The following is a 21,635-nucleotide window of genomic DNA, read 5'->3' on the forward strand; positions in this document are numbered from 1 at the left end:
TTGGGCAAAATGACCTCTGAAGTCCCTTCTATTTGTAAATTCTGTGAATCTGTCTTTCTGGTCAAGTAAAAAACTATTGGAAACTCCCTCTGAAGCAGGAGACCTGTTGTCAACCAGAATAGTACCCGTGATGTTTCAAATCACCCACATCTTTTAAATATGCTGCAATCGTTGGTTTTCTGCCCAGGCTTGCCTGGCTATATTTATATATGCTGGCACACATCTCCTGAAAGAATTTAATTAATTTAGTTAAATTATTTTAAATTAAATAATTTAATAGAAGGATTAAATTAATAGGATATCTGTACTTATAAAGAGAATAACAAGCTCTATAAAAAATGGTGCCATAAAGGATATGTTATAATTCTAGCACAAGCAGAATAAAGATGGTAAACAGATATGAGTAATGGAAAAAATGTTCCCCACTAGAATTTCAGCCAATGACATAGAATGGGTGCTACAACTTGGGGTGTGGGCTATATTATGGTGTTGAGGAGAGGGAAGCTCCAGGTATTAGGAAAACACAGTTGTGGAAAGTTAGCGACTTACCTCTGGGCAGCTAGATGGTGCAATGGATACAGTGCGAGACTCCTCTTCACAAGTTCAAATCCGACCTCAAATACTTCTTAGCTGTGTGACCTTGGACAAGTTACTTTAACCCTCTTTGCCTCAGTTTCCTCATCTATTAAAATGAGTTGGAGAAAGAAATGGCAAACCCCTCTAGTATCTTTGCCAAGAAAACCTCAAATGGGGTCACCAAGAGTCAGACATGACTGAAAAATGAGTGAACAGCTGTTTTTACCTATTATTAGAGGTTTAGATTCTTCTTGTTCCCCTAAAACTTGCCAACATCCGTAATCACATGAGGTTTTAGCCAGCCCATTGTGCCAATTAATATTGTCTTATTTGTCTTCTTTCACAATTCAGGAAGCTATATATTCATAGTGTCTGTCTCTATTGACTGTCTACTACCAAGGTAATGATTTCTTTATGGAACAACAACAAGAAAAAAAGTTAAGAACTCAGTCCTCATTAACGGATGTTAGCGCATTCAATGGGAGATAAATTGGCATTCCTCTTCTTGTTTTTCTTCAAGACCACATTGTTGCTTTTTAGTCACTCTCTTGACATGCCAATATCTTCTAATGAGGACTTACCACTCCTACGGTTTACCAAGCTGGTGAGCCAAAATACCAATATCTCCACCTGGGCTAGATTATTAACTAGACTGATGACATCTCATTCTAACAAATACCATCATGGCCTCTATATAACAAAATAATAAATTCCAGTCAGTAGCTCATGTATTAAAAAAAAAATTTTTTTCAATCGTGGAAAATTCTGCAACAACTATTTTAGTTAATACCTAGGACTTTGTTGTAATTTTACCTATAGGTACATTGTTTTTATGTGTGTTAAGATCTTTCAACATTTAACAAGCACTCCAAGATCTAGAATTGCCTATCATCTAGTGAACATTTGGCCCAAGTTGAGGACAGATGATGATACTTTTTTGAATGTAAAGAATAATAACAAATCCTTTTATTTAATTATACCATAGGTTTAGAACTGGAAATAATCTTAGAAATCATCTGGGTGGGCTGCTAGGTGGTGCAGTGAATAGAGCACCTGCCCTGGAGTCAGAGAACCTGGGTCCAGATCCAGCCTCAGACACTTAACACACACACACAAAAAAAAAAAAATAGCCGTGTGACCTTGGCCAAGTCACTTAACCCCAATTGCCCTCCCAAAACTTTTTTTAAAAAGAAGTCATCTGGCCCAGCTGCCTCATTTTACAGACCAAGAAATTGAATCCCAGAGAGAAAGAATTTGTTCAAGATCATAGAGTTAGCATAAGTAGCCAAATCAACATTCAAACTTTGATGATCCTTTACATTATTTTACATTTCCTCTCAATTTTTAGTAATCCTCTATCAAATCTTAATATCATGGTATCATAGATTCTATCCAGAAGGAACAATACAGTTTTTCTAATCCTATTTTCACATGGAGAAACTGAGGCACGTAGAAATTAAGTGACTTGCCCACAGTCACAAAGCTAGTATCTAAGGCAGGATTTGAACCTAGGTCTTCCCAACTCAAAGTCCAGTTCTCCAATCACTATGCTATGCCTTGAGAGATTTGTAAATACACATAGCACAACATTCTTTACATAAACCTCTAAATGTAAATTTAAACTATTGAAATTCACCTATCATTTTGTAAATAAAATTGTTTTGTGCTGAATTTTTTTTTATCAGACTTGTGATTTCATCAGAGAGGAAAACTCCCTCCACAATGCCAATTAGCAACTCACTGGCAGCTGAGAGGCCTGGTTCATAACATGTGTCAGAGGCAACATTTGAACTCAGTCCTTATCAACTTCACATCTGGCTTTTTATCCACTCCACCACAATGCCTCTCTTTATGTGACACATTACAGTCAAAATAATATTAATGGATATAATGTGTTTGTTGGTATTTCAAGCCATCATTTGTTTGCTGAAGAAGCTTTATACTAACACTTAACATATTTTTGTTTTTTGGCAGACACTTCTATGATAATCCAATCCAACTTGTTGGGAAATCAGCTTTTCAACATTTACCTGAACTGAGAACATTGTGAGTTCTTACTTCTGCCAAAGTCCATTTTTCTGATTAAAAAAAAAAAATCATGCCTCTCCAGCCTCTTTCCCTTAATAACCATAAAGTGTGTCCTTTCCTTTAGGACTTTGAATGGTGCATCACAAATTACTGAATTTCCTGATCTGACGGGAACAACGAGTCTGGAAAGCCTGTAAGTCCAGGAGTTCAGTTGTTTCATATTGTCCAGAATCAATGAACTTCTTTCATTCTGGCTAGCTGTAACCTCCGTGACTCAAGTATTCCATTATGTAATCTCTGAATAAAAGAATATGTCTATTTTGTGTTTCACTAGGACCCTGACAGGAGCACAGATCACCTCTCTTCCCCACACCGTCTGTGATCAGTTACCTAATCTTCGAGTGCTGTACGTTTCAGTAAGGTTGATAATATCATGTAAATAGAAAACTTCCACTTAGATGTTGCATGGGGCTCTTCTTTTCTTCACTAGTTCTTTCACATAGAAAATTCTATTCTCACAAGTCTCAAAGCCTTTTTTCTCTACTATTCCTTTTTGGGCCAGTGAGCACCGAAAGGGCATCCCTGCTCCGGATCCCACAATGGGGTATTTGCATATGTTGGTGAGCATACCTTTTGTTTCTGGGTCACACAAAATGACCATTAATGCCTCAGTTGGCAAGAGTTTCCTTTTAGAGACAAAGGACATAAAACAAAATAAACAAAAAATTAACCTTAACCCTTAAGATTTAGTAGAGCAGAACAAAAATCTCTAATGAATCATCAGTGCAAGAAAGATGTCAAAATATCTTGTACAAGTCTTCCCAGGTTTCTCTGAAACCATCCCTTTTATTTTATTTTATGACGGAAAAGCATTCCATTAAATTCATATACCATTCCGAAAATATTGGGCTACCCTAAGTTTCCAGTTCTTTGTTTCTACAAAAATATTAAGAGTTACCATAAATATTTGTATTACATGTGGATCCTCTCCCTCTTTCCTTGATATATTTGGGATATGAGCCCATTATTTTGTCAAAGGGTATGCACAGTTTAATAACTTTTTAGGCATTGTTCCAGATTGCTTTCTAGAATGACTAGACCAATTCACAGCTCCACCAACAGAGTATTAATGAGTCTGCTTTCCCCTAGCCCCTCTTACACTATCTTTTTTTTTTTGCTTAACTCTGCACATTTTAATGAAAATGTGTATCTTTTTTCTCCTTTCCATGGAAAAGAGTAGATGGGAAGAAGAGAAAATAGATTTTTGCTCATTGAATAAACAAAATTAAATATTTAAAAAAATGAAAGAGTGCAGTTGGTAGACCCACACACATACTGATAAACTACCAAATATTCTTCCTATAATGTAGGTATGACATATCTTTGAATGTCACGGCTAAAGTTTAAACTGCTTGTATGAGTTATTTGAGCCTTTCTCCTCTTTTGTTAAGATGTATTTAAGTCAATTGATTTTTTTTAAACTCTTATGAAGTACCTACTATGTACTCCATATGTACTATGTATTCATACGGGCAATGAATCCATGCATGGAAAAGTGAGAGAGGCTAATTCTTCCCTCCTCTCTATTCCTATACTTCCCTGCCTCCCACTCTGGACATGGGAGGAAAAAAAACATAGAATAAGAAAGGAAGGGAAGGTTATATAGCACTTACTGTATCCTAGGCACTGTACTAAGTGCTTTACATATATCTCATTTGATCATAAGGCTACTTCACATGTATTTTGTTTCATCAAAAATAATAATAGTTAATAATAGCTAACACATATAGCACTTTATATATGTTACCCTATTCTCTCCTACTAACAATCTTTCTAGGTGGTATGATTATGCCCATTTTATAGATTTTATATGACAAGTTAATTTGTCATATAATTTTAAATATTTCATATATTTTAAATGACAAATTAACATAATGCAAAAGACTCATCACTTTAATGCTGTCATAAACTTTATAAACATAACTTTAGTGTTGTTTCCATTTAATTGAATAAAAATTATTAACAGGAAGGGAGCAAGCATTTATTACAGCATTTACTTCATGCCAGACACTGGGCTAAGCATTTTTCACAAACATTATCTCATTTGATCCCCATAACAACCCTGCAAAGTGGGTGTTATTCCCCATTTTGCAGTTGAGAAACCTGAGGTAAACAGGTTAAATGACTTGTCCAGGATCACACAACTAGCAAACCCAGCACTCAATTCACTGTGCCGCCAACTGCCTGACTGTGCATAGCAGAAATGCAGTGTAGGGTGCTGGATAGAAAGCTGACCTCAGAGTTAAGAAGACCTGTGTTCAAATCTTGCTTCTTATATATTCTGGCGATGTGAAACTGGGAACAAAGTGCAACAGGGAGATTAAAATAAGCAACAGACGCTAGTGAGAATAAGAGGATTCCTCAAAGAATTCACACACTTGGTGGGGTGGCTAGGTGGCACAGTGAATAGAGCACTGGCCCTAGAGTCAGGAGGACCTGAGTTCAAATCTGGCCTCAGACACTTGACACTTACTAGCTGTATGACCTTGGGCAAGTCACTTAACCCCAATTGCCCTGCCTTCCCCCTCCAAAAAAAAAAAAAGTCACACACTACTCTTTTTCCAAACACAGGGATAGTGAAAGGTTAAGGAAGGGAGTAAATTCATCAATTTGTGCCTGCACAAGTGAAGAATAAATTCTCTTAGGGAAAAAACTGAATTTCCTGCTGAAGAAGAGCCAGATTTTTTTAGTCTTGGAGAACCATTCCAACTTGATAAATGCTGTTTAAGACAGCAAGCTCAACAATTTCATCAGGTAGACTTTGTAATTTTACAATTATTGGTAGAAGTCTTACAAAACTGAGTTTTTCCACTTCCTTTTGGGATGTGGCTTCCAAAGAAGCACACACATTACTAATTGATGCTGCTTATGTTAAACTCCGAATTTCACTTTGTTCTCAATAGTACACACTTTTCAGCTCACCCAAGGGATAACCCTGTCAAGATGTGCCTTCAGCTACAGATGCCTCTCATTTTAAAGAGAACAATAAGAGTCTGTCCACCTCTTCCATGTCTGACTCAGAGGAACCATTCCAGTCTCTCCTGAGACTCACCCTGCTCTTTCTACACCTGCCTCTGTATGCATGTATGGGGTGTTCAGGGAACACTAGCACCTCTGGTGTTAGGGCCTGCCGAGGCCTTTTCAGAGCTGCCCATTCACCTTTGGTATCCACCTTCAACCGACTCTCACCTGTGGCTCCAAGAAGTTGTAGCATGCACAGTGGCCATACCTTGGGAAAACCATCTTGGTAGACTGACTAAATCAGGTTGAGGGTATCCAACAGAGCTCAGTCCCTTTGGTGAGTTAGGGGAGTGCCTACCCCAAACATGTGAGACTTCCTCTGAAAGATTGGGTGGATGAGAACAATTTGTTCCAACGGCCCTGAAGGTTGCTGAAGCCGGTGCTGTGGAGCACTTAGAACTTGGTCAGGCACTGAAGACACCAAGGTTACCCATTGCATCCTGGGCCACTGGCAGTCATCTTGACTTTTGTCTTATTACTGGATTTCCATGACTCAGGAAGAGAATGAGGCTAACAATTTTGTGCAATTCTGCCTCACTTAAATCCAATTCACGTACAAGTTAAGACATCACCCATGATGTCATTGGCCCTCTTCAAAAAAAAAACAACAACAAAGAAGGAACATGTGACACTGGACAAGTCACTTAATCAATGACCCCAGGCAATTTTCCAAGGCTGTAAGATGCTGGTCTATATTGGAAGAAAATTTCCTCTTTAGGGATTTCCTTATATCAGTGAAATCACAAGTGTAGTGCCCCCCCAAAATTATGCACACTTCCAGGCACAAGGGATACAGAGATGACCATCAAAGATCTTTCATTGAGGAGAATATCAATCATCAGTCATCTATTAAGCACTTAATATGTACCAGGCACTGGAAATACAAAGAAAAATCTGGAAATCTCATCCATAAGGAGCTTACATTCTAAAGGGGGAAGCAATATATATATATATATATATATATATATATATATATATATATATATACACATACACATATACACACACACATATATATATATATGGATACATAAAAAGAAAATGGAAAAATAACCTTAGAGGGGAAAGTATTTGCACTTGGGGAAAACAGGAGAGGAGCCCCACAGAAGATGGAATTTTAACCAAAAAATTGTAAGGGTTTGAAGTGAAAGGAAAAGAATTCCAGGTATATGTAATGGCTGTTAGTGCAAAAGTCAAAGAAATGGGAGGTGGAGTGTGTGTGTGTGAACGTGTGTGTCTGTGTGTGAATGTGTGTGTCTATGTGTCTGTGTCTCTGTGTGTCTGTGTATGTGTCTCTGTGTATGTCTGTGTCTGTGTGTCTGTGTGTCTCTGTGTGTGTCTTGTGTGTGTGTCTTTGTCTGTGTCTGTGTGTGACATGAAGTAGACCCGTGTGGCTAGAATACAGAGCACATGGAGGGGAGCAGCATGGAAGAAGACCAGAAAGATAGAAAAAGGTCCAGCTGTAAAGATACCCATATGAAGGGCTTCATACTTTGTCTTGGAGGTACTAGAGAGCTTATCATTGTTCAGTCATTTCAGACTCTTCGTGGCCCCATTTGGTGTTTTCTTGGCAGAGACATTGGAGGGTTTGCCATTTCCTTCTCCAGCTCATTTTACAGATGAGGAAACTGAGGCAAACAAGTTAAGTGATTTGCCCAAGGTCACACAGCTAGTAAGTGTCTGAGACTAGATTTGAACTTGGGATTTCCTGAGTCCAGGCCCAGCACTCTATCCACTGAGCTACCTAGCAGCCCAAGGGAGATACAGTAGAAAAATAAATGTGAAATAAACACAAAGGGATGGGGGGAGGGGAACCTGTAGCTAATATTTATTTTTCTGTGTTCATACCTGACCCCCCCCCAAGGCAATGTAACCTCCTAGAGTCAACAACTATTGCATTTTTGTCTTGTATCCCCAGAATTTAGTAGAGTGCCTGGCAAATAGTGATTAGTAAATGCTTGTTGAGTGAAAAAGTGAAAATGTAAAGGAAGGATAGAAGTGTTACCGTTGTATAGTAGGTTCAAGTATATGGCATCCCTCAATCACCTGGCCCAGTTTATGCCAAGGGAAATTAATGCTAAGCAAATAATATGCTCTCCTTGATGTATGAACTAGTTGCCACTAATCCACTCTCACATGCATTTTTCTCATAAATGGTAATGAATTTGCACTGATGTGACCCCATGCTACCTTAGTGATCAATGCAACACATTTCCATTAGTGCCTAACCAGGATAACAGGTGCAAGGTTAGTTGACTGTAAAGTATACCTACCTGCCCTTAACAGACCTGCAATGTGTGCTCATTAACACCATGATCTACCCAATTGAGGTCACCAACTAAAAATGGTCACAAAAGAGCTATAATCCCTGTCCTGACCAGCCGCCACTCAGCAGATGATTGCTCTTATATAGCAAAAACAAAAAGAAAAGAAAATCCTAGCCTTCACTGTTTGACTAGCAAGATTAAAAAATGTTACCACCAAATGGTAACCACCATTACCTCCACCATACCACCATTGCAGTCTCAGACCACTATGAAAATGTGCTATGTGGTCCAGCCACATGTACCACCAGATATCAAACACAGATTTCTCACACATACACCAAATGTATCATCCAGTAATGAAGGACCACGGCAGCATTTGGTGGAGAGAGGGCTTTTCCATAGACAAACTGGAACTTAGCAAATTAACATGGTTCTTAAGGTCACTTACTATACACAATGTTGTGCTTAGAGGCAGGGAGAAGGGGGAAAGTTCTTTAGAACCCCCTGCAAACTGTTTCCAAAGAAGGAAATAAGGATAGATTAGAACCATGTGAATTCAAAATATATATATGTATATATATATATATATATATATATATATATATATATATATATTTTCCCCCCGAGAGACTTTGTTAAATACATTATTTTCTTTTCAAAATGAAATGCCTGTTGATATATAGACCTAGTCTACCTGGAATCTGATGGGGTGAGGACTTTGATTAGTTATTTCTTCTATGGGAACCAAATAAGAAACACAACTGTGACTTCATTAACACTACAGTCTAATGTGTAATATCTTTCATCTGATTTCAGATGGGACGTAATACAACCAATAATTAACCGATATGCTGACATTTCCTCTTACAATTATTCCACAACATTGGGTTTGGTATTATTGGTGGTAATTATTCTTTGTTTCTTTGTGAATATGCCAGGAGCCCCATATTTAAAGCATTAGGTCACTCTGAATATGTTCAGCATTAAAAGCCTTTCTAGTCATTATAATTTTGGCATCAATGACAAATTGCTGGGGTGCCAATCTATTCAAATGATTCTTGGACATATTGTAAACATTTCCATGTTCTAAATATGGAAGTGGAGCTAGCAGACAGCACATAACTCTTCAGCTATGTTGACTCAGACAAAGTAAAATAAAACATTGAAATAATAATTTAAATAATTCAAGGAAAAAGTAAGAAAAGATTACTGTGGGATTTTGTTTTTGCCAGAATTATCTAACTTGAGAAACAGTGTGACCTAGTGTATAGACAGTCAGCTTTAGAGTAAAGAAGGCTTGGGTTCAGATTGTAGCTCTGATATGTACTAGTTATGTGATGCCTGACGAGTTACTTAACTTCTACAGGCAACTCTATAAGACAGAAAAAGTTACAGAAAAGATGTCCATCTGCATCAATGGAGAGAGATCTAACATTGGAAGTTCCTACAACATGGCGAAAGTCACAGGTGTCATCATACAAAAATATTCACCATAGCCCACTGTCCAAAAACACCCACCATTACCCACCATAGCCATTATTATATGACATATGATCATATAAAATTTAGTCTTTTCCTTCATTTTTTGGGGCAGACACTGGTTTTGTGTCATTTATTATTCCCACTAAAAATGCTCACTGGACATGTTTCCCTAGAATTAAGTTAAATAACTTTTTAATGCAACAAATTGCATACTATTGATTTGTATGCTATGAAGCATAGTTATGGATAGTTAGATTTGGAGTCAAGATGATATGGGCTTGATTCTGGAAAAGTCATTTAACCTCTCTATGCCGGAGTTTTCTAATTTATAAAATGAGGGGATAGGACCCGACGACCTCTATGGAGCCTTCTAGTTCTAAATTTATGTTCCTCTAAGAGATGCTATTTCCTGCTGTATTCCCCTTCCCTAATGCACTGAATAGAGTGTATGAGTAGGTGCTCAGCAAGTATTTTTGGTCTTCAAGAAAATATTTGACTCCAAGCAATATCTCTTCATTGAGGACATTGTGACATCAGGTCCTTCCCATCTCTGAGGTGCTGTGATTCTGCTTCCAAATAAATCAGTGCCATTTTTTTCCTTTATCCTTCATGAAAAAAAAATGAATTTCAAATATCAATTAGTTGAAAAACTCCTAATGAATGCTGGTCAACCTTTGATACATTGTTAGATAAAAGTAAACCTCCATGATGAAAATATATTGGACTTTGTGTTCAAGAAAACTCAGTTCTTACCACTAATGAACTGCAAATTTCAGGAAATAATTTAATTTCTCTGGCCCTTAGCTTCCTCACTGGCAAATTGGAGGGGATTAAATGATCTCCAACGTCTTTTCCAGCTTTAAAATTCTGATTTAATGACTCCTGGATAACATTCTTGACAAAACTCCAAAGAGATTGTGTGTATATATGTATTGTGTAAGTATATGCATATATACACATATACATGTGTATGTGTGTATATGTGTATGTGTATATTTATCAGAGATATGAAGATCAAGGGCAGCTGGGTTAATCAGTGGATGGAGCTCTGGGCCTGAAGTCAGGATGACCTGAATTCAAATTTGGCCTTAGACACTTACTAGCTGTGTGACCCTGGGCAACTCTTTGCTTCAGTTTCCTCATCTATAAAATGACCCAGAGAAAGAAATAGCAAACCACTCCATGGAGAGTTGGACACAAATGAAACGACTAAACAACAAATGAAGATCAAAGAAGATAATATATGTAATGTGCTTTGCCAGTCTTAAAGCACTATATATGCTGGCTATCAGTTTTATTATATTTATTGCTATTATAATTCTCATTTTATATTCACAACATCTCTGGGAGGCAAGTGTTATTATAGAGAGATATACATATATTTATATGTAATGCATATATGTTTATATAATGTATATGTGTGTACACACATACATACGTGCACATGTATGTACACACATATATTCTAGTCTACTATATATAGTCTAACCTCTAGTCCAGTGTTCTTTCCACTTCACTTAGAAAACAAGTTACAAAAAAAGATGAAAGAAATTTTTTTCCTTTTGGCAGAGCAAGATACCAGGATGTTGCTCTCATAGAGAATTTTTGGTATCTGTCTTCTCTGACCTCACCTTCCTTGGGTAAAGCATTGCATGTGGCCCCCTAGTGTATGAGGAGCAGACAGCCATAAGACCCATGTTCAGCATGGGATAATCTTTCCTCAGTCAAAAGGCATATAAAAAAGTCTTCGTCTTTACGTAGACCATTGAGGTGTGTGAACTAAGGAGCCAAATGAATGAAATAGGAGTTCAAAAAAGAGTTCAGGCATTACTCCAGTTTTAGAAAATATATAGGTCTGGTTTCAATTAATGTATACGTCAGTCCAGAGCGTTGTGAGGTTATAAAATTTGGGACTATAGAAGACTGAGTCAAATGGGTTGACTACTGGTTACCCCATACATGATATCCCATTTCCCACCTCCATGACTTTGCATATATATGCTATCACCATGTCTGGAATGCACGGCCTCCCTACCTCCTTCAGTGTAATGCTTTAGCCTTTGCCGACCTCCCTAATTATTAGTCATCTCTATATCTTGAAATTCCTTTATTTATTTATTTACATAATTTTTTCATTCATTTATTTATTTACATATTATCCCTTTATTTATTTATTTACATACTTACATATCTGTAGGCATATTTATATATCTATATACACATTATATTCTCCCAATAATAAGCTGACATTTGTATATGCTTATATAGGCAAAGATATATGTGTGTATATATACACATACACATACATATATACATGTATACATACATAGCAGCTAGGTGGCACAGTTGATAGCATGCTAAGCCAAGAGACAGGAAGATCTGAGTTCAAATTCAGTCTCAGATATTTCCTAGCTGTGTGACCCTGGGTGAGTCACTTAACTGCTGTCTACCTCAGTTTGTTGATCTGTAAAATGGGGAGAATGATAACAAGGGTATTAGAATTGAAAGAGATAGCATGTGTAAAGTGATTTGCAAACCTTAAAACCCCATTTAAGTGCTAGCTATCTTTGTTATTATTACAATTATCTTATTTTATCCTCACAACAACTTAGGGAGACAAGTATTATTTTTATTATCACCATTTTACAGACAAGGAAACTGAGGCAGATAGAGGAACCTAGGTTCCTAAGGCAGAGTTTAAACTCAGTTCACTCTACCTGGGAATAAAAAAAAAACCAAGAATATCAATACATACTTATGGAAAGTCAGCTTTCGTGTTAAAATCTGCCAGGAGAAAATCCATAAGGTATTACTCTATGGCACAAATTACAGTTCTTGTATAGATTCACAATTGTTTATGAAAGATCCATTGGACAACTTGCAATATACTCATTTTTAAAAAAAAATATTAAGTAGAATGCTTATAATATGCTGTATTGCTGGATGGATGGATGGATGGATGGATGTATGGATGGATGGATGGATGGATGAATGGATGAACAAATGATGAATGAATGAGTGAACGGATGAATGAATGAACAAATGGTCTGACATAACCCAAAAGGAGTGTGAATAAGAAGGCTTGTGATTGGCAAAGAGGGAGTTTTATAGATCAAGACAAGAATACAAAAAGAAATAGAAGACCTAAATTCAAACTTCATCTCTGTTACTTTTGTTGTTGTTGTCAATGCCATGGCAGAGTCACTTAATTTTCCTGGGCATCAGTTTCCTTATGTGTAAAGTGGTATGTAAGCCTGGTCCCAGGGCTTAAAATGCTGCCCCTCCTCACTGCCATCTCTTAGAATCTCTGGCTTCCTTCAAGCTTCAGCTCCATATCACCTCCTACAGAAAGTCGGATCCCCCTGTCTGCTAGTCTTCCCCTTGAAGGGAGCTTCCATCTACTCTCTGTACATCTTCTATCTACCTAATTATTCATATGTTGTCTCCCCAACTAGACACTGGGGATGGAGGCTCACCTCCATCAACTCTGCTCATGCTTTACAGGCATCTAATTGTTCCTCTGTTGTTTTCCCAAGTAGACTTGAAGCTCCTGGCCCTTTTTGTCTTCCTCAGAGTTTAGCATAGTGCTTCATCTGTAGTAAGTGCCTAATAAATACTTATGAAATGAAAGTTGGACTAGGTAACAACTAAGATCTCTCCTAGTTCTAAATCTATTATCCTATTAACTAGTTCACTGGATTGTAGGGTTTGGTGTGTTTGTTTGCTTAATTTGGTCAATTCACATTTGGGGGAAAAAACTGACATTTGGGTTCCATTTGGGGTTCAGAAAACTGGGATGATTTTTTTTCTAGTTTCTGTTTCATTGTTCAGCTTGGGTTAATGTGGACTTCTTATTTGCAAGTCAGCTACACTTGACTTATCTACATGTAATGAAATGCACTCTGTTCTTTTGTAAATCCCATTTATTTCAACAAACTAAACGTGAAATAAAACTATAGAATTACAAGTATAAAAAGTTTTAATGACTTAAAAAACATGAAATTTTCAATTATTTAAAGGTCATCTAGGTTTAAGAATGAGAATCAGGCATAAAAATGTGTGAACTAATTAATTGATAAGATTTTTAAAAAGATAATTTTGTGTCGATATTACTTTATTCTCTTTCTATCTCTGTCTCTCTCTCTCTCTCTCTTTTTTCTCTCTCTCTCTCTTTCTCTGTGTCTCTCTCTCCCCCCTAAGGTTTCTGCAAATTACCATGGCTTGTTTTTGATTAGTTATATTATGTTATAAATAGGTCCAGATGTTTCTGTTATTCTGTAATTTGTTGAGTTTCAGCTAAAGTCTTTCTAGAGGTCTCCCCCACCCACTCCCAGTAATGATTGATTTCAGAGTTAGTGCTATGCTGTGGGTTGGGGTTTTTTAATTGATTTTTAACCCAATAACTAGTGCTCTCAGTTAGAGATATAGCAAGTCTTGGGGTCAGATGCAATATTGTTTAATTTAACAAGACTCATTTTAGTAAGATAATAGCTAGAAAGTTTGGGTTGTCACTGACAAAATATAAATAGACTCATTAAGCAAATTATTTAAATTGATTAAAGAAATACAATAGCTACATTTCAGTAAACATGCTAAATCCACAATTTAATCCAATAATGCCCATAAATGTATTATTGGATCATTCTTATGGAAAATCCAGAGTCTACCTTTTAAAAACTTCATCTTGAAGAAGAAATGAAAGTAAAATCTGTTTTGTTTCAAATAATAAGTAACAGATATTTTCCTTTTTGATACCTCTGTTTTTCAGGGATCTGTCCTACAACCTGATAAAAGATTTACCCTGTTTTTCTGTTTGCCAAAAGCTTCAGAAAATGTAAGTGTACCAAAAAACCTCTCTAAATAATCTTTAAACAACAAAAAAAAAAATCACTTTACAATGTGTTCTCTCTCACACATACACACACTCACATACCCACATACACCCATCCATCTGTTGATTCACTAGGAAGACATTTCCTACTTACTCTTCTGATTTACAAATACTTAAGCTATAAAGATGACTGATTTTTTAATAGATTGGGGGGAAGGGAGGTAATCAGGTTTAAGTGACTAGCCTAGGGTCACACAGCTAGTAAGGGTCTGAGGTCAAATTTGAACTCAGATCCTTCTGGATAGAGTCAGTGCTCTGTCCACTTAATTTTCTTTTTTTAAACAAACCCCAGGATTTCATTAGTATAAGAAATTTTCTGAATAAAGAAATTCACTCTGTCAAGGCAGATAGGCACCTTCTTTGTAATTTAAAGGCTTAGAGAGTTGCCCAAAGTACTAAGAGGTATTAAAACTCTCTAAGCCTCACCTGGGGTCACAAAGTCAGTATATGTAAGAGGTGAGACTTGAACCCAGACCTTCTCTCTTCCAAGGACACCACCATGTAGTCCATCCAATAATCATAGCTAACATGTATATATCACTTTAAGGTATGAGATGTACTTTCTGTCTATCATCTCTTTAGACACTGCTACATTACCTCCATTTTATTGTTGATAAAAGTAAGGTTAAAAGACTTGGGTGCTAACTTAGTGTCAAGGCAGTATCTGAGGCCAGATCTCTCCTGCTACTGAATCTAACACTCTTCCCCCTTTGTTACTAGACCAACATCCAAATAAATCTTTTTTTTTTAAGCAATTGGGGTTAAGTAACTTGCTCAAGGTTACATGGCCAGTTATTTCTGGGTGTGGTGCTAAGTATCTCAGCCCAGATTCGATCCCAGGTCATCCCGACTCTGGGGCCGGTGCTCTTACTCGCTGTGCTACCTGGCCACCCCGATCCAAATAAATCTTACCCTAAAAGAGTTGCCTCGTGTTGGGGGTAGGGGAGAAAGGCACTCTGAGTTCAATGAGGTTACCATTGTTTGAATATTTTTCTTCTGGACTTCAAGAAAACTAGTCATAACTGATGATCCTACCTGGTCTTTAGTACTACAACCAATATTACCCAACTTAATCTTAACCAACTTATTCAAGAGATTTGGATCCTTATTGAACAGATTCCATTTTCAAAAAAATCAAGCCCATCTTCTAAATCTAAAGAATGAATAAGTACACATGAGGGTATGTGTATGTGCACATGTGCATTTTGTGTATATACACATATATTCTAAATTGTCCTGGGTTTAAAGGAATCTCCACAGTAGTAGTTGCAAAAATGTTTGCAGCCATGGTTACATGAGTGGAATAATGGAATCTGCTTAAGTAACTCGTTTGAAAGTAGTGATACTTATTGATGCCATGGAAGGCATGATGGACAGTGTCGGAAGTTCTGAGTTCAAATCCCATGTCAGAGTTAGATTAAGCTTCTTGACCATGGGCAGATCACTTGACCTCAGTTCCATCATCTGTAAAATGGAAATTATGGTTACAATATGTACCTCAGAGAGTGGTTGTGAGTTGAAAGGAAGAGTGGAAGAGTACCACAGAGAGCTGGCTAGAATCATGGAGACCCACTTCTGACACATACTGCATGGGTGATCCTGCGTGGACAGGGTGGGGAGCCTCTCCTATGCATCCCATGCAGCTCTCAAAGGCTGGAAGTTGCAAAGAAGGCATTGACCTGTATTGGTAGAGAAAGCTCGTCCTAGAGAGCTCCCAGCTCTCTGTTCATTTAAGAAAATCAACCACAATTCCTTATCGTCATACTTCAGATATATTTCTTGGAATCAAAACTGTTTAAAGGTTCCCTGATGTTTGTAATCTTTAAAATGAATAAGACTCTCAACTGTCATTTCAGCATCCTGCGTCATAATGAAATCTATGAAATTAAGGCAGATACTTTCCGTCAACTGATTATGCTTCGCTCACTGTGAGTATGGCCAAGAGGCTCCCTCCTTCACCCACAATAGTTTCAGCTTTTTTTCAGCAACTTCCCCACCAAAATAAATGATTTTTTTAAAAATATTACACTCATTTCTTTTTATATTACACTCTAATTGTTGGACTCCCAAGCATGTATTTGCCAAAGACAAATAAAACATTTTTTTCCTGCTGATAATTTCAAGGAATAAATTTGAAGTTGAGAATTTGTGATCACAGTTTCTACCAGTCTAAAGAAGCTAAACATTAATAAGCAAGAAAAAAGCAAGGCTGTTTAGTCATCGGTAGTATCTGTTTATTATGTAGTTGGTAATTGGTGGTGATCCGTCAGTATGAGCAATAGCAGGCAAGAAATGGGTTGCAAAGGCCTTTCCAGAATTTTCTGCCAACTTGTCTCTACTCCCCAGCTCCTGTGTCCTGCTAGAGAATATTTCTGTAGCTCAGTCAACTAATAATTGTAATTGCATTACTCCTGGGTGTTGTTTTTTGCTAAAACCACAAAAGTCTTCATAGATTTAAAAAGCTGCCTTTAATCATAATAGCTTACATTTATATAGTGTTTTGTAGATTGCAATAACCCTTTGAGGCAGATACCATGCTGTCTATATTTTATCGATGAGGAAAATGAGTCTCAAAGAATTTAAGAGATTTGTCCAATTTCACATGACTAGAAAATGGCAGAGCCAGTATTAAAACCTAGGGGTTCTCCTTTCAAAGCCAGCATTCTTTCCACTATGCCATGCTGTCTGTTTTCCAACAGTTTCTAATATTATTCGTGACACAAGATGCAAAATTCTCCTAGGCCGTTTTTTGCAACTTCCTAAATTCTTGCAACAATGATAGTGCTTGGGGCGGCCAGGTAGCACAGTGAGTAAGAGCACCGTCTCCAGTGTCGGGATGACCTGGATCAAATCTGGGCTCAGATACTCAGCGCCACACCCAAAAATAACTGGCCATGTAACCTTGAGCAAGTTACTTAACCCCGATTGCTTTAAAAAAAAAATGATAGTGCTTAAATATATGCGATAGCTTCTGATAGAGGCTTGGGGTCAAAATGAGACATATTTTTTGCACATCACTAATATGGGAATTAGTTTGCTTGACTTTGAATATTTGTTATACAGGTTTCATTTTTCTTTTTTTTTTAATTGGGGAGGTGGTAGAGAGAAAAACATTTTCCTTAATTTTTAAGTTTAATTTTAAACAAAGACAAAAAAATGAAGGATAAGTATAAAATAGTTTTAAAAACTGACTTTTTTAACAAACTTTATCAGAATGAGTTTTGTCATGTTCAAAGTGGGTACCTTGAGATGCCAAATTGTTCTTCCAATGAGCTCAAAATGTTTAGATTTAGATTTTTTGAATTGCTTTCAATTCCCTCCCTCCACTTCTTTGTAGAGCTGGAGGAATATGGATATGGAAGTTTGCATATAATGTCAGATTTCATCAATAGATTGGTTAGTTTTGCTTAATTTCTTCTGCTCTTTTTAATTCTTTTCTACTTAAGGGATGTCTTGGGGAAAGGCAGGAAGGATACATTGAGAAATACAGATGATATAAAAAACCAAAAATATCAACAATTTTTTTTAAAGAACTGCCTTTAAGAGCTACAAAGCTATTCAGATCCTTTGACTCAGTGATATTAGGGCATAGAAGGGTGGGGGGGAGGAAGACCTGTCCATACAAAGATATATATAAATGTTACTATAGCATATATGTAATATATGATAATATAAGATAGCATAACTGATAAGGGCAAAAAGCTGGAAACAACCCAGGTGTACAACAGTTGGAAAATAACTAAACAAATTGTTGCACATGCACATACTATCTATGTATGATATATATATATACACCTATGTGGCTAGATAGATATAGATAGACAAATAGACAGATAGATGACAGATACATAGATAGATGAGTGAATAGATGACAGATAGACAGATAGATAGATAGACAGATGATAGAGAGAGAGAGAGAGAGACAGACAGACAGACAGACAGACAGACAGATAGATGGTGGATGGATGGATATACACACCATGAATTCTGTCTTCCATATGAGACTGGACAGGTGTAAGACATTGCAAGCATGAAAGACTATCACCAAAAAAAGGGAAATATTATATCTTAACAGCTTAGAAAAAGACCTGGTTATTGATGTGGAAGCTGTTTATGAACCAGATGTCTTTGTAACTAAACTTTAATATATTGAATAAAAGAGCAAAACCAACACCAAGAAACTCAAGAAAGAAAGGTAGGTTTGTCATGGAGTGAGAACAAGGGATAACAGAGGGTGGATAGCCTGAGGGTAACATTAGGACCCAAGCAGAGATCTAGGGGAAGACTACCAGGATGTTGAGTGGGTTCCCGGTGGAGGGTTTATCAAAGGATAGAAATAAGTGGAGGTTTTTCCATTTCCCAAAGGCAAGATGAGAAGATAGAAATAAGAAAATAAGAAGGTGTGAACGTGTAGCAATCTACCCCACCTTTGAAGGGAATAAACACATCCCTGAGATCAGAGAGACATTATATGATCCTCCACCAAAGGCATCTATGGATACCTCATTGTGTCACGGAGGCATTCCTCACTAGGCCCATGCAGCACAAGGTCTTGCGGATTCTATAAAGTGGAAGACCATCAAGCATGTACCGAGAGATGAAGAACATGTACCCGGCTAAATTTGAACAGGCTCATGCCCATGTTGGATGTAGAGTGACAAATTTTCAGCCACAGAATTCAGGAAAACCTTTCATGCATGATCTCTTAGGCAAAAAGATCAAGAAGCAATTCCCCATTTATCAATTGGGGAATGACTTGTATTCTTACAAATTTCACTCAATTTTCTGCATATTGTAGAAATGAAGTCTTTATCAGAGACACTGGTTGTAAAAATTCTTTCCCTATTTCCCACCTGCCTCCTAATCTTGGTTACATTGGGTTTATTTGTACAAAAACTTTTCATTTTAATGTAATCAGCGTTATCCATTCTGCATTTTATAATGCTCTCTATCTCGTTTGGACATAAATTTTTCCCTTCTCCATAAATCTGACAGGAAAACTATTCCTTGTTCTCCCAGATTCCTTACAGTATCACCCTTTATACCTAGATTGTGCACCCATTTAGACTTTTTTTTGTTATACAGTGTAAGATATTGGCCTATGCCCAGTTTCTGCCATACTATTTTCCAGTTTTCTCAGAAGTTTTTGTTAAATAGTGAGTTCTTATTCCAGAAGCTGGGGTCTTTGGGTTTATCAAACAGTAGATTACTGTAGTCATTGACTGCTGTGTCTCATATACCTAATCTATTCCACTGATCCATTACTCCATTTCTCAATGAGTACTGAGTAGTCTTGATAACTGCTGCTTTATAATACAGTTTAAAATCTGGTATGGCTAGGCCACCTTCCCTAGTATTTCCTAGAAGTAATTCTCAAACAGATCTTGTAGATGGGGTACAATTGTTGCAATCTGCATCAGGGATGAAATTCATTGAATACTGATGAAATCACAGGCAAATTGAATTACCTTAATATGAAGTCACAAACAAAGAAAACAAAGAAATGTGGGATGACATATAAGTGATAAGATGTTTTTAAAAAACAGACTAGGAATAACAATAAGCATGCTAATAGTGACAATGTCAAAATAATCTCTTCTGAGGGGGGTTCTGACTTTGATATCTGCCACTTGCCTAGAAGGCTAAGAAGTTAAGTGACTTACTCAGTCACAGTCAGTATGAGTTAGAAGTAGGATTTGAACCTAGGTCTTTTGGACTCTGATACAGGCTCTCTATCCATTATTCATTCTTTCTGGGAGTCCAGACCTGCAATTTCAGTAGCATAGGGAAATATTGGCATATTTTCCAATAAGAAAACTCTTGTCTAAGACATGAAAAGGTTAAATGAAATGCTCACGCAGTCAAGTATAAACCTCTTACCTCTAAGATAATCCATGAAATCCTCAGCCTGTCATTTATTTAAGCCTTCCATAATCTGGTTCCCACATCTCTCCATAGTCATTCTCTATTTCTCTTTTGTACAAGCTCTCCATCCCAATCACACTGATGTGCTGATTTTTCAGTTCCCCGTAACATTTCATTTCCCATCTCTTTATCTTAAATAGTCTATCTCCCATGTTTGGTGTGATAACACACACTCTGGGCACAGGGAAAATAGGGCTCTCACTCATTCCCTTTCCCCACTGAGGGACGTCTAGCTCTGAACCCATACATGTGGACTGGGTTCAGTCCTGGGAGAGTTAGGAGGGTGGGGAAGACTGACCTCTGGAGAGAATGAAGCTCTTTTTTCAGACTCTTCTGAGTTTGGTTGCTTTTTAACACCTTCCTGAGTCCCAGGGAGACCCACTTAAAGTTTAGGTTGATTCAGATGTGCTGCTGTTAGTCCTTCATTCTCAAAAACGACCAATGATATCAGGAGAGAGATGTCTTGACTTACAGGTGAATTGGATCTAAGACAGGTTAAGGTCTGAAGTCTCCCTTAAGAAGAGGAGAGCAGAAAGTTACTCCATGTACAGTGTAGATCAACTATGGGGCATGACTTATTTATTTCCTCCACTCAAAAGAAATGCTTCAACTACAACAGACTCACAAATAGGCACTGACAAGAAAACCAAACATAAAGTGGTAGCATAACTACTGTTTTACTCTCCCTGGGGTGGGGAGAGTTATATTTAAAATACCAAACATGAGACATTTTGTGAGTCTATTGAATGCAATATCCACCAGCAAGGTCCACCTCCTGGTACAAGCTAGGCCAAGGTTCTGTGACCAGTAGTGTCCTCCCCAAGAAGGCTATAGTTGTAGGATACTTCTCCTGCTGCCAGTTAGCTCCAACTAAGAGACCAGAATCTCCCAGCCCTTCCAATTTGTCCATCTCAAAGTTGCTGTTCATTTGACTTTGTTCACAGAAGGAAAACAAAACAAAAGAGACCTCCCAGGTCCAAGATCTAGGTTCAGGCTAACCTAGGCAAAACATGTACTTGCTGCCATGTGCTCAACGTTTGTGATATATGTCAAAGGTGGTGAATGGTGCCTTTCCCATCCTCATGGAGAGACAGAGACAGAAAGACAGAGACAAAGAGAAAAAGAGAGAGACAGAGAGAAATAGAGAAATGAGAAGATGAAGAAGAGAGAAGAGAAAAGACAGAGACGAAGAGAGATGAGACAGAGAGAGACAGAGACAGAAAGACAGAAAGATGAGACAGAGAGAAACAGAGACTTAGAGACACAGAGGGGAAGGAGAAGGGAGGAGAGGGGGGAAAGACACAGAGAAAGATCACACAGAGAGCAACAGAGACACAGAGAAAGAAGAGAGATAAAGACAGAGACAAAGAGAGGGAGGGAGGGAG

At 37.5% G+C, this 21,635-nt stretch overlaps 1 protein-coding gene across 2 annotated transcripts in view; it reads left to right on the forward strand.

Moving 5' to 3' along the window:
* Positions 1 to 21,635, forward strand: part of LGR5 (leucine rich repeat containing G protein-coupled receptor 5) — a 200,349-nt gene that overhangs the window by 166,189 nt on the left and 12,525 nt on the right. For both annotated transcript variants that reach the window (XM_069081932.1, XM_069081931.1), the window contains 5 exons: positions 2,551 to 2,622; positions 2,729 to 2,797; positions 2,939 to 3,010; positions 14,203 to 14,268; positions 16,182 to 16,253. In XM_069081932.1, coding sequence (XP_068938033.1) covers positions 2,551 to 2,622; positions 2,729 to 2,797; positions 2,939 to 3,010; positions 14,203 to 14,268; positions 16,182 to 16,253 — 351 coding nt within the window. The remainder of the gene's footprint in view (positions 1 to 2,550; positions 2,623 to 2,728; positions 2,798 to 2,938; positions 3,011 to 14,202; positions 14,269 to 16,181; positions 16,254 to 21,635) is intronic.

The sequence above is a fragment of the Petaurus breviceps genome, unplaced genomic scaffold, assembly GCF_028583685.1.
Source record: "Petaurus breviceps papuanus isolate PSGF00001 unplaced genomic scaffold, PetGlider_PUasm1.0 156, whole genome shotgun sequence".
NCBI classification, from domain to species: domain Eukaryota; kingdom Metazoa; phylum Chordata; class Mammalia; order Diprotodontia; family Petauridae; genus Petaurus; species Petaurus breviceps.